The following is a 14,147-nucleotide window of genomic DNA, read 5'->3' as shown; positions in this document are numbered from 1 at the left end:
CATATTATGTGAATGATTATTAACAGGAATGGTTGCAATACATACTTTTCTTCATTCAATTCACGTGACAGCAATAAGTTGCATTAACCTCAATTGTTTTAAGCGGATGAACTTCAGGCACACTAGTGCGACCAATGGAAATATTTTGTCGCACAGATTTCTGGGCGCACGTGCAACCAATATAGTCAGGCCCTGGATTATATATTATTCAAAAGAATACGGAGCATATATACTTTATACATCAGTGGGATTTTGAAAGCAGGAAAACATGAGCGACCTGTCGGTGAGTCATGACATGCCCCCACCACCCCAGGGTGATGACCCAATCAGAATGAGAGCAGAGGGCAGAGTGGACAAGATTGCCTGACAGCATCACTGGGGTGTCATGGGAAATATAGTCGGATGATGTTAGATTACGTGGCCAAGTCAGCATCATTGTCTGACAGCCACCCATCCAGGCTGTAGTTTGTCAGGTGTAGCAACGTTGGGTTTATTTCTTTGGCTTTTATATGGTTTATAAGGTAACAAAAGGAAAAGAGCAGACTGACTTAGAGATGCGCAAAAATGATGAATTAAAGCAGAAAACATAATACTTAAAGGAGCAGTAATGTAATAGTATATCACACACTGACAATTTCTTCTCCTTATGGGTAAAGTCACAAGAAAAAAGGAAAAAAATATGCTGTGTCTATGATAAAAGCTTAAAACACACCAGTACAAAAGCTCAATTTTCTTTCTTTCATCCCTATTTCCTCCTTGTGTCCTCCTCTCCACCTTCAACCTACATCATTCCACCTCACTAACACCACCCCTGTCACTCTTACCCACAGGTAAATACGCCATGAGGGACCTGGTGCACCGTTTGCCCGGCGGCAGCAACAACAACAACAGCACTGGCGGTGGGGGGGGCGGCAATACCAGCAGCTTGGTGGGGAAGACCATGTCGGACGACACTATCACAGCTATCTGTTGCGCGCTGCATGAGGTCATCACTAAGAACATGGAGAACACCAAGGCCCTGAGGGACGCCGGCGGCATAGAGAAGCTCATCGGCATCGCTCGCAGCAAAGGAGACAAGTAAGCCGAATGGGAAGACGTCAAGAAGAAGAGGGTGTAAAGAAACAAGTGTGAGATGATGAGGTTGTCACAGAGCAGTGTCTTCAGCATGCATTAACAGCTTTCATAGTTTGATAGACACATAATAAATTGTTTAAGTGGATTGAAGTGCTGCATCGTAGGCAACCAGACATGTTTCAGTTTCTTGAAAACGTTTCACCTCCCATCCAAGAGTTTAAGCTGATATAAGGAAGAACACAGAAGGATTTGTTTCCAACAATCATTACATTAAAGGAAAACTGAAGAGGACAGCATCTGTGAGAAGACAAGAAACACAGGTGCATCTTGACACTGCCTTGTAGTTACAATGGAAACACAGCTGAATTCCCTCTGAACATTTCCAGAATCAGAAAGTGAATTAGTAAATTATTCAAACTGCAACCACCAGAATTTGAATTTTCCATTATTGGATGTTTCCAAGCCCATGCCTGAATGTTGTCCCTTACCTATCTATATTTATATGTGGAAGATATTTCCTCTGCCTGCTTATTATTACCAATTCATGTCATGGTAAATATCATTTTTATTTTGATTATTTACAATCCCTGCTGAAGATAAGTACCATCTGACTTGTCTGCCATTATTATTTTTAATGAAATGGAATATAATCCATTAATTTCGATTTTTATATAATTAAGTATGTTAAGTAGGTTAAGCTAAGCAAATTCATTCCAGCAGACTCAAAATGCTGAGATAGCAGCTTTGTCACAATTGCATTTATTTCACTTAATTATGTGGAATAACTAAGTGCACCAAGATATTTTCATTAACACAATAACAGCCAGGAAAAAAAAAAAAAAAAAAAATCAGTGGGCTACATTTAAATTCAGCTTTGGCAAAGGCTATTCTTAGCTTCATCATTAGCTAGCGTTCACATGACCTAGCCCTCATCTCACCTTTTGAACTGCCTGTTGGTGCTGTTTTGTAGTTTTTGCAAAGCTGCTTTCAGGGACATTACACATTTGTCTGGGATATCTTCTACATGTAAAACAGATGTGAAATGGTCAGAGTCAAGTTTTGACTGCTCGTGACCCAATAAGGCAGTACAGGCACTGACAAAATTGCTTCTAACTTTACTTCTAATCTTTGTTCTATGAATAATTAAGGACTACAGCCAATTTTTGTTAGGATTCAAAGCATAAACTATTATAATTATTTATAGATATCCTGAGGGCATTGATCAGTAGATAAACACATCATTTCTTTTTAAAATGTCACCTCATACCACATTACTTGCAAGTACCCTGCTTTGCCTCGCTGACAGCGTGTGTGAAATGCAATCCAAGAATCCAAAACAATAACATTTACCCAAATGACTTGAATAAATAAAGTTTAATTTCCGAGACAGTGATAAGGCCATATGGGCCAATTACACCCACAGCCATTAGTCAACTGAGTCAAACCCCAGAGGAAGCGAAAATGAAATATTGGCCAATCAATCAATCACCCAAGCAATTATGCAACCTGGTTATTCAAGTGCCATATTCGAGGAGATGAAGACATTTTCATTCTGCCTCTTTGGTCATTTCTTCTTGGGAGGCTGATGTGAGGAGATGCTTTACATACCAGTCTGTTTCTTTCTTATTTTGCATTGAGATCATTTTATAGTTCCCAAGAGCACATAACAAAAACAATCAAGCTTTATACTGTATGTGTTTTTTCTCTCTGCTGAATTCCCAGACATAGTCCTAAAGTGGTAAAGGCCGCATCTCAAGTCCTGAACAGTATGTGGCAGTACAGAGACCTCCGCAGCCTCTACAAAAAGGTAAAGCCTGCATGGCTGCGTGTGCTCTGGCTGTATTCACACTGGAAAATGTCAGTAATGTAGGAGTTTAAGAAGGTTTCACTTGTTTCTGACATGCTCTCATGTCTTCTCCTCTCATCTTTTCATTGTGTTTTCTTCTTTTGTGTCCATTCTGTTTGCCTGTCTTCTTCTCTTCTGTAGGATGGCTATTCCCAGTATCATTTTGTCGGCTCTTCTTCCACGATAGAGCGGGACAGACAGCGACCTTATTCCTCCTCTCGTACTCCGTCCATCTCTCCTGTACGAACCTCACCCAACAATCGATCAGGTGAGTGTATAACCCCCCCCCATCATTCTGCTGTCAGTACAGTCCAGTCAAACAAACACAAGTCCAATACAGCTGAAGTCTGTCTTAACCTTCATACTACACTGAGTACCGACAAATTATTCTGCTGACAGGTACAATAATTGCGCTGTACACCCAAGAAAGTTCTTGCCCTTGCACAGTCAAAATTAGGTTTGGATGAACATGGGCTTCCTATGGACTCTGTGTCTCTAGGTTTTTTATGAATTTTACCAATCATTTACCAAAATAAATGTTATCCCTGTTGTTCCCCATGAGCTTAATTTCTTAGCTGAATGTGGAACAATACCAATGTCCAGTTGAGCCAGAGATATCAATCATAATAGACTGTTATCTATTATAGAATATTCTCATGCATACATGGACTTATATTTGTGGTGTGGGATCAAAATGTTTCACGGTTCAGTAAACCCCACTAAACTGCCTTTTCACCTGTTAGGAGGGCTTGTTCCTTAGAACTCACAGACATGACACAGCCATGATGCTTGTGCAATATTTGGCTCCTGTTGTTCGAGAGGCGGTGGTGTTGGTGCTGGAGAACAGCGACGAGTTGAGATATGATAAAGGAAGCAGGGCCCTTTTGCATGCTCTCGCAGGCTGCATCAGTGGAGAGAGAAGAGAGAGAATGAACTAACATTTATCAACAGAAGGTGAATTAACAATGATGTCATCATTGAATCAATGGCATCTGTGTTGCTGGAGGTGCAGCCTACTTTCCACTACTGTAAAAGACATTAGAGAAATCTCAATGCATTTGAAATTTATGAGAATTATGAATTATGAAACTGACCAATTTCTGTGTCTCACTAATGACAGATGACAACGAAGTGAAACTTTTTTATTATACTGAATTTCAGAAAGCAGTTAACCTCTCTGGCATGTTTTGTGTTAATGCAGTTCAGACTTGTACTGTGTTGGAAGTTTCACAGAAATGTTACTTTAAAACCAAGATCAGATGTGAGGAAAGACCAGCCAATGAACAGCAGCTGATGGGGGCAGTAACTTTTTATAGTTTTGATATTCTACAACAATTCATCGAAGAAACCCCTAGAAAGGGGTGTTCAGGGTGCCAGATATGTGTACTTGTTATTTTTCTTGCATCCCACGTTATTTCTTTTTCATTTGACATTGCCAAGGCAGTCCACAAGAAATGCACGATTAGTGGATTTGGATTGCCCTCACATCCACCGCCGGAACATCCTTCACTGACTACTCGGGAAAAGAGCATTTTAAATGAAAAATTGCTGCTCCAACCAATAACTCACTTGGCCTAGAATGTTAAGAATGGGGGTATTTTACCATCCTATGAGCTGATACTAATGTTTAGGCTTAACAATAAAGGTTTAATGCAATACATGCAACAGGAAGTGTTTCTACCCTTGTAATCAATGTACAGGGTGTTGAACCAAACTCAGATATGGAAAACCAATTAAAAGAAAGCAATGTAAGATATATTACCAGACAACTGGCATTGTTTCCTCATATCTCTGAATGACTTTAAGGAGCGTTAAACCAATTTGAAAGTTAGAAACGTTTTCACAGGAGCAGCGACACTTTGAAGACAAACCTCAAACTGGATTTATGAAGCTGTCAACTGACAGTGGCAAAATGATAAACACGTTGGTCGTCAGTTTTTTATTATTCTGCTTCTCAGTTTATAATCGTGCCAGCAGATGGTCCGTCGAGACATTTTTTCAATTCAAATATGTGGAATTTTTTTCACCTGCAAAAGAAAGCATCTCATTGTTTATTTAAAGCCTAAGGAATATGTACATCTTTCAGACAGTTGTTTCCTACAGTGGCAGGCAAGGAACAATTGGCCAAGTAGGGGCTGGAAATACATTAGACTGGTGATATTAGCAGAGCATTAATGAGCATGTTGATCAGTGCTAACTGTGTTGTAATGCACAAGAGAGAGACAAAGAGGCAGATGCAGCCAGCAGTAGAGTTCTCAACGGGCCTGAAAATTACAACCTGACCCGACCCAGCCTGCAAGTTTTAAGCCCGAACCCGATGCAGCCCGACACACCAGCATGAATTGTCTAACTGAACCTGGCCCGAACCCGACCCCCCACACGTCTGCATTACTTCCTCATGCACTTATTATCATGATCAGACAGACGGAATTTCAATAGGCACGAGTACGTCACGCAGCGGCGTCAGGTCTGCGTCTGCCCCCCATGAAGCAGGCATCCAGACTTACTCTTCACCACACGTGAACAGCGATGATTCACAACAAACAATATATAATTTACAACCTGCAAGAAATGTGTTTTGTGAAATATGATTTATAAAAATGGAAGCTCGAGGCCCGACCTGACCCAGCTCATTTGCGGCCTGAACCCGGCCCGAACCTGTGGGTCCAGTCGAGTTTGTCGGGCCGGCCCGACCCATTGAGAACTCTAGCCAGCAGCTTTTAGGTGAAAGACAGCTGATGATAATTTGAATATTAGAGGGAATGCTACACAACCATATGGCACCGAGTCAATAGCCAGGTTTGCTCCAACACGGCTAACCAGACCTAACTCATTATCTCTGCCACTGATCCCACCTCAGAGTCTGGCATTTATTATTGTCTGTGGGTGTGCATATTTTCGATGATGCATTATTTATTTATTTATTTATTTATTTTTTGGCCTTTTCTGGCTTTATTGACAGGATAGCTGAAGAGCGTGACAGGAAACAGGGTAAGAGAGGGGGAGTGACACGCAGCAAAGGGACCCGGGCCGGGAGTCGTACCCGGGGCGCTGCAGAGCCTCGGCACATGGGTCGCGCGCACTACCAACCGAGCTGAGCAGCGCCCCAATGATGCTTTTTTTATGATTTGACCCTTTTTGGTTCAAGTTTGTTGTTGGATGACCAGTGCTAAGACAGACAGAGATTAATAGGCCAGTGAGAATTTAAGTCAGTAAATATATATATAGATATATATATATATAGATGTAGTAAAATCAGGTGAAAGAGGCCCGCAGCCAGACAAGACAGAGGCAAGCAGACGCTGGGAGGAGGGATGACTCAGTGTTTACCTCTTTGAAATTACACCCCGGTCACAAAGCTACATTTGTTAAGAATTGCACAATACCCACAGAGTCACAAAACAAACAGCAGCCAGAGCCCCCGTTTTTCACTCATTTTCAGGGTGATGATCAGAAGAAATACTCACACCTCAGGTCTGTGCCTTGGTTTAGACAGGTAAATACAGAACCTCAGACGCTCAGGAAAGTACCCATTTCAAAATCACTCCAGCCTTAGTTCTATGGGATGATTTTAAAATAACCTAAATACTCCTGTTGTCGTTTCCTCCTTATGAAAGTGTTTTGATAATGTATCAATGATAAATTATGGATTAAACATATCCCATTTTTGTGTGTGTGTGTGTGTGTGTGTAGCGAGCGCCCCTGCTTCTCCCAGGGAGATGATGGCATTGAAGGAGAGGAAGGCAGACTACGAGTCCACTGGCAATGCCAGTTACCATGGCAGCAAGGGTGAACACCAATCCCGGAAGGACACCATGACAGGTAGGGGGTCCATTCTGCACACATGCACTCAAAATACCCAGGTGGGCTTTTCAAATATCAAAGGAATAGTTTAATTTTTGGGTAAATGTCTTATGCCTTGTTTTTTTTTTTTTGCCCGTAATTATGGATATACAGCCCAACACTGGGAAAGTTCTGTACATATGGATTGAAATGCCACCATTAATAGGAGAAAGAAGCCAAACAACATATGAACCATCAGTGTCAAGCATGCACAGCTAGCATGCTACCAAGTTATGCTAAGTTCCCATGGCACACTATCCGAGAGTGATCATTTTTTTAACATACTGGAGGCATATTATGGGCTGAAAAAATAGAAAAGATGGATGGGGAGTTTATCAAACACAGAGATCACAGAGGGTCCCTCAGTAATTGAATGGACTTTGCGTTGACCCACATAAATGCACACAGAACAATGTGTAAACTAGGCCTTAGATGAGATCATTGATACCACTCTCATGTAGAAACTGTACAGTAAATATGAAGCCAAAGAGTGGAGATCGTTAGCCTAGCTTAGCATAGCCCGAAGACTATAATTAGGGGGAAACAGCTAGCTTGGCTGTGTACAAAGGTAACAAGCTAATTTCACCTTTTATATCTTGTTTGTTTAATACTTAATGAAATTAAAGTGTTAAGTCAACAAACTGATTCTCAGCGGAGACTTTTTTCTGTTACTTGGCAGGTGAATTGACTTTGCTGGTTCACAAGCCGCTTTTTGTTGCCTTTGGACAGAACCACGCTAGCTGTTAGCTTTTTTCCAACCTTTGTGCTTAGTTAAGCTAACTACCTGATAGATTTAGCTTCACGTTTATCATACAGACATGAGAATGGTCTTTTCATCTAATCATCAGCAAGAAAGCAAATGATGAAACTTTTATAAAAGTAAAGACTATTATGTGCTATTCTTAACAATACAGTAATACAATGATGTTTTTTTCATGGCTCTATTTTAAGAATGTTTATGTTTGCTGATATTTTTGCTCACTGGCAGCAATTTCAAGCTGTCCTTCATCATTCTCATGCTTAATGAAAAATGTGTCACCTGGTAACACTTGACAGCCTACCCACACTGCTCTACCTTTACAGTAATATCTGAATGCATAGTTGAGAGCAAGCATTCATCTGAAGCACTAATCTATTCTGTCTCTGCAGGTCAGATCTCTGGTGGCTCTTCCACACTACACAGAGGAGCATACGTGTCACCCACTGATGACCTGAAGTACAATCAGGTACAACAACTCCCTTTTCTGTTAAAAATGTTCATCATTCAATTAAATGTGCATTCTGTATGTGACTACTAAAATGTGATCACAAAGTACTGCGAGTATAAATACCAGAGCTTTGATCCCAAAGTATTTGCTTCCTTTATGTAATGAATTCCTGCAACAAGCTTCATCTCAGCAAGATACCATTTGGTAAAAGAACTCATTTGACTTGGAACATGAGGGATGTTAACATAGTGGACACAGTGAAAACAGAAAGCATTTTTAATATTACATGTGCACGTTTAGGTTTCAATCTGCAACAACCAACAGCTGATAGACCGGAGGAGCTTTCATTCAGTCCCTTGCCCTCTTTGCATCTCTCCCTCTTGATGTTGGTGTGTTCCACTCTGCAGTGCAAGCTCCTCTTACCACTTTATGACTCATATTACCTTAAAGAGAAGGAACTGCTCTGTAGCAGCTCTATATAAAGATCTGGATGGAGAAAAAATGTGAGCCTTTATCAAATGCAAATTTGATAGTGACGCCAAAGGGGATATAATACAACAATCCAAGTTCAAGAAGGTCACTATAAACTTTAAACTATAAACTGCAGAGTCTAATTTATGCTTTATGGGAATAGTGAATCTGGCAATTCCTTCTGCCTTGTTGCCAGTAAAACTCTATCATATTACCCATCTTACCCTTTGGCAGCTATATTGTTGTAAACCAAAACTCAATGAGTTAAAGACACTAAAAACAGATTTGTATTATAGCCAGTACTGTATTTACTGTATAAAAGTCAAACTTACCCTCACTGAAATAATTCATGCTTGCTGGAGGAGGAAGACCGATGTCTTCTGATGGGAAATGCATCACATTCTAAGAAACAACAATTCAACAACAGGTGGCAGAGTCCATTTGCATGAGCCACTGTGAATGCTTAATAGTACTGATTAGATAGTCTCTTGACATATTGACAAGTTGACGTATTCAATTTTTTTTTTGGTCCAAAATCCTCTAGGTATTTAATTATATCTCACAGGCAAAAACAAGCTAATATTACAAGAGGAAACCTTTATTTCACCTCTAGTGACGAAGTGTTTAAGACGAGCTTTTGTATATATGTAATTTTAGGTGTTTTTATTTTACATTAGACAAAAGGCTGTAATCTCATGGCAGATGGTTTGTTTTGCAAAATGTTTTGCCTCATGAAACCTTCTGGAAAGGAGATGCTGGAAACTGTTTAGAAAAGGGCAAGCACTTTCAAAAAATACTTGGCAGGTGATCAGACGGACCATCTGTCTGTCAGGGGCTAACTTCAACCAATCCAATCAACAGAAGAAGAGCGAAAACATCTTTTCCCATGAGAAACGTTTCAGTGTCTTTCTTTGCTCTTCTTTCGATGAAATAATCTCCCAAGTTTTGATACAATGAGTGCTAGCAGCAACTTTGCTTAACATCTTCAAAATGGATTCAAGATGTATTAGCAAGCTTATGATCACTTGACCTGGTGTATTTTGCTGCCAACAGCATCAGCGCTAGCATTACTAACATACAGATCTAACCTGCCTGTTAATGGTGTCAGACACACTCAAGTCATTTCTCACTACCTAGTTGTAGTAACTTTTGTGTTGCCTAGAACTTCAGACTCGATCTGGATATGGATCTACTTATTTTTAAATGTAATTTAGTAAGAAATGTCTCCCTTCTCTGAATGTGCCAATCATCTGCATCCATGTCTGTTATGTGTTCCAAGTAGGTATGAAATGTGCCGTGGAAAACAGGAGGGGTAGCCAGCCAACCCCATTAAATAGTATTATGAACTAGCATCGGATTGGATGAAATATGGCGTTGGGATCAGTTTTAACCACTCTGGTTCAGTCCTGTCACGTCCAAAAGTTCCTGTTTTTTTTTCTCTCTTTTTGGCCACTGCACTGCATGATTTATAGTCTGTTTTAGAATCTTTACTGCCTCTAGCTGCCATCAGTCAATGGAATTTCATGTGTCATTTAAAATTTGGCCTTTCAAAATAAAAAGATATGAATATAAGGAAATATGGAAAAATGAGGAGTCCCAGTCAAACTGACCCCTATAAAAAGACCAGTTTTAAGTTTATGAATATTATTCTAAATGTTCAGATTTTCAGAGCTCTCAGTGCTTTGTGGCTGAGTGCTTACTGACCCATGCTGTTTTGAAAGTAGTCATCACAAGCTTACTGTCATCTTAGTGATCATTTTTGTTTTTCTCACAGGTGTCGTCTCAAGGCTTGCCTTCAGAACCCTACCCTCCTTTCCAAAACCCTCCTCCACCCGACAGCGTCAACTATGAGGACCAGGCCTTCTATGAGAACCAGGTTCATGCCGGAGGGCGCCCCCCACAGGGTGATCTTAACATGCACTTGACGGGTCTCAAGTCCACCGGCAACTATGTAGACTTCTACTCAGCCTCGCGGCCCTACAGCGAGCTCAACTATGAGACCAGCCACTATCCAGCCTCACCAGACTCCTGGGTCTGAGGGGAGATGAGGATAGAAGACTTGAGGGAGGAGGAGGAGGGAGAGGATGGATATAAGCAAAACAGGACAGTAGTTAGTTTTAAAAAGTGGAGGAGAGAAGTTGAGGACAGTCTCCCTCCCTCCCTCCCCATCCTCCCCTGTAGTTCCTGAGTAGCATCATAGGTAGCAGGACAACAGAGGGGGAGGATGGAGTGCAAGAAAAGAGACATGGGGAGAAAATCGAAGACATTACTCTCCTCTCAGATACACCTGAAGGAGGAGGGAGAGGGGACAGAGGTGGAGCAGAAGAGAACGAAGGAGCGGCCATGCATGTGCATGCACACCACCAACAAAACCGACAGACACATTTTCTTTCTGTGTTTAGTTTGTGATCAACCACTGCTAGAAGGTCCAGCAGACAGAAAGACCTCCTGCACCTGAATGCCTCTGGATGCAGAACGTGGGAGAGACAGACATGATGAAGGAACATGAAGCGAAAGATGGAAAAAGCAGGAAATATATGGAGGACAGTGAAAGAGATAAGTGGCTCAGTGGATGGGAGGATGGAAGGTTTCGAACTGCAAAACGGAATGTGTGAAAGATACCCAGGAGAAACATGTAAATATGTGGTTATAGCAACATGGCTTTTAGTAATGTAAAGCACAAGAGGCAGAGCTGTAGGACATGTAGGACGTCTGTCACACAAACTTTTGTTTCTCTCTATGGCTTCAGCGTGATGTTTCCTCCTCCGGGCGAAGAGCGCTTCTGGACTTTGTCATTTGTAACAGTTTTTTCTTTCTTTTTCTTTCGTTGTGTTTCTACTTTTTTAATTCTTGATTCTGGTTGTATAGTATTTGATGTACACTGTACATTTACCAAGATGCATTGTGTACTGTGCATTGCACTATTTTCTGTCATGTCAGGCCTTTCGCCGTTGGGTCAACTTCACCACTCCGCTGACTTCCCCCTCTTTCCCGCAAAACACACACAAATACTCACAGTATCTGCACTCAGACTTTCAAAAATCATATCACAGCTCCAGACGGATGTCAACACGTTGCTAATGTGCAATACTGGATATGAATTGGGTATTGAAGCATCGGTTCTGGTAGGTCACGGTGCTCCCTTTACTGCCCTACAGATAGTTTTCACAGGATAGCCAACAGTACAGCTGCCAAAATAGCTGAAGAGTAGCTCAAACAGTTTTTCCACCACATAACTCATCTTTTCAAGGCTAAATTGGTTTTTGTTTCTTGGTAGATATCTTTCCACATTAATCCACTTTGGTTCCCATGAGCCCCTCCTTTGAGTGAACTGTGCTCATTTTGTATATAACCGTGCCAAACAAGGGTTACATCCCCTCAGCTGAAAAAGGCAGGGGGGTAAGTTGAGGGCGTGTTAAAGGGTCCAAGTTCAGCCGAACATCCTTGCGGCTCTAACGATGCCAGTTTGTAAATGCTTTGGTTTTTCTAAACTGTGTTTTACTGGGATGAAAACTGTCTAACTGCACCGGGACCGGGGAGAAAAACATACAAGAAAACAACAACAACAAAAAAAAAGAAGAAAACCATGGAGGGGACTGTGACCAGGCAGAGCATCACTTCCTCCAAAGTTGTACAAATTTAGTTGATTTCTGTGTTGTAAAATAATCAATGTTTGAAGTTCCAAAAAAAAAAAAAAAAAAACTTTTTTTCTGAGAGATGGGTGGCAATTCTAACTTCATGGTAGACAAAACTGTTAATAGAGTACGGATATATATTATATAAATATAAATATATACTTTTTATGTGCAGATGTGGATGTCACTTATAGCAGCAACATTATGGAAAAAGACTTGTTAAAAAAAGAAAAAAAAAACAGCTACATGTAGGAATTTTGTTCACATTTTATTTTCTGGTCAACACACTAAATTGTCAACTTTGTGTAGTAATGTTGTTGCTATGTGGAGTAGATAGACCAGGGCCCAGGGATCCACGTTGTCACTAAAGCAGTCTAAAAAGGTGCTACATCCGTGACAAGTATTCCAAACATGCCTGTATTATAACTGTGCACAAAATGTTTGTTCCACTCTGCATTGATAACAAACTACTGATTATCAGCCATGAGTTCTAATCATGTCACAGGTGACCGTTTTAAGCCACATAACAAAGAACAACCACCCGTGCATGAAAAACTCTGATGCCCAATAGCCAAAATTGAACCCATGAATGCATGAGTATTTGTTGTCATTAATCAGAAACTAAATAGTGATTTATGATTTGTTTTCATTTACTTGTGATTTGAAAAAGGCTAAATTGCAAAAACATGACAACAGACCCTGGTTCTCCCTACCCACTGCTGTTTAGAAGTCCTAGAGGTCATCTTCCTATGCTTGAAAAATGACTCATAATGCAACAGTCCCCACGAAAACACTGGACAAGAAACAGACGTACTTTATTTGTTAGTGAGCATCTGGAAACTGACAACATTATGTATGTCTTTGTGAACCTTAGGCAGAAAAAAACCTGACTATAAGACCTGTATGGAGATATAATGTCGGTAACCTTTTTGTTGCTAGACCAAACGTGTTTTAAAAAGAGAATTGTGAATCTTTCTATTGCCTCAAACAGATTGCAACTGCTCCAAAAAATATAAACGGACCATCGAAGAACCTCAGACTTTGGGAGTTTTTTTTTGTTCTGCTGCTAAAAAACATGTCTTTTTGTGTGTTTTTACCAAGTTCTGTGTTTATCCGTCTCACCGTAAGCTTTCAGTTGGAAATCTTACTTTTCACACAGTACATTGCTCTCCTCGCCTCCAGAAACAATCTTTAAATAAAATATCAATAACAGTCCTGCTTGAGACAACACATCCATCACAGTGAACATGGTGTTGCTTTAGCCAACCAGTTATTGTTGCATGGTCCTCCAGTTACTAAGAGGAAGCATTTTCAAACCTCCCCTGGCTGGTGCATTCAAGGACACTAAAACTCTCACACTGGAAATCGATCACGGTCGCCAGAAAACAGTATGTTGTCGGAAAGTGTAAGGCATAAGAAAGCAGAATAGCAGAAACATCATGAAGACACTGTGAGTTGTTCTGTTATCATAATTAAGAAGTGCTGCGGCCCAAAAAAAACCCACAATGCCTGTCGAGAATTCTACAGTTTGAAATGTGATAGGAGCAAACTGGCAGTAAAGGATAACTTCACCCAAAAGTAAAAAATGCAGTCATTATCTACTCACCCCCATGCACGCTAATGCTTTTAGCTTAGCAGTTACACTGAAGATTTTTGGTTTGAAAACGGTGAAAATAACAACACAAGGACCTGAGTTAAAATACTCAGGAGACCAAGATCAAGATAATATAAATGCCCCCCTGATGAAGTGTTCTTGGGCAAGATACTGAACCCCAAATTGCTCCCGATGCTGTTCTATCAGCGTGTGTGTGTAGGTGTCAGTGGTTAATGGTTAATGGTTCAGTGCTTCAGAAAATTGAAGAATCAAATGACTGAGCCCTTTTCCACAAGGCCATCGTGACATAATCCTTCATTTTTGGGCTCTCTGTGTGTTTATGCATGCACACACACGGATATGTGCAGGTGAAAGTCAAATGCCATGCGAGTACATGTGTTTCTGAGGGGCTATGTCTTCCATATTGACGTCTGAAGGGTCACGAGTGCCCTCTAGTGGTCATCAGAGACACTGCA

The 14,147-nt window shown here is 40.8% G+C and overlaps 1 protein-coding gene across 11 annotated transcripts in view; it reads left to right on the top strand.

Annotated features, from left to right (window-relative positions):
* ctnnd2b (catenin (cadherin-associated protein), delta 2b) overlaps positions 1 to 13,114 on the top strand; it is a 190,282-nt gene extending 177,168 nt beyond the window's left edge. For 7 of the 11 annotated variants that reach the window (XM_037084521.1, XM_037084519.1, XM_037084527.1 and 4 more), the window contains 6 exons: positions 831 to 1,077; positions 2,788 to 2,881; positions 3,062 to 3,188; positions 6,614 to 6,742; positions 7,913 to 7,989; positions 10,217 to 13,114. In XM_037084521.1, the coding sequence (XP_036940416.1) occupies positions 831 to 1,077; positions 2,788 to 2,881; positions 3,062 to 3,188; positions 6,614 to 6,742; positions 7,913 to 7,989; positions 10,217 to 10,480 (938 nt within the window). In that variant the 3' untranslated portion in view covers positions 10,481 to 13,114. The remainder of the gene's footprint in view (positions 1 to 830; positions 1,078 to 2,787; positions 2,882 to 3,061; positions 3,189 to 6,613; positions 6,743 to 7,912; positions 7,990 to 10,216) is intronic. The other 4 variants (XM_037084529.1, XM_037084530.1, XM_037084522.1 and 1 more) reach the window with 1 other exon arrangement.
* The last annotated feature ends 1,033 nt before the right edge of the window (positions 13,115 to 14,147 follow it).

Source organism: Acanthopagrus latus, chromosome 21 (genome assembly GCF_904848185.1).
Source record: "Acanthopagrus latus isolate v.2019 chromosome 21, fAcaLat1.1, whole genome shotgun sequence".
NCBI lineage: Eukaryota > Metazoa > Chordata > Actinopteri > Spariformes > Sparidae > Acanthopagrus > Acanthopagrus latus.
The sequence above is the reverse complement of the archived record's forward strand: the minus strand, read 5'-3'. Positions and strand labels throughout refer to the sequence as shown.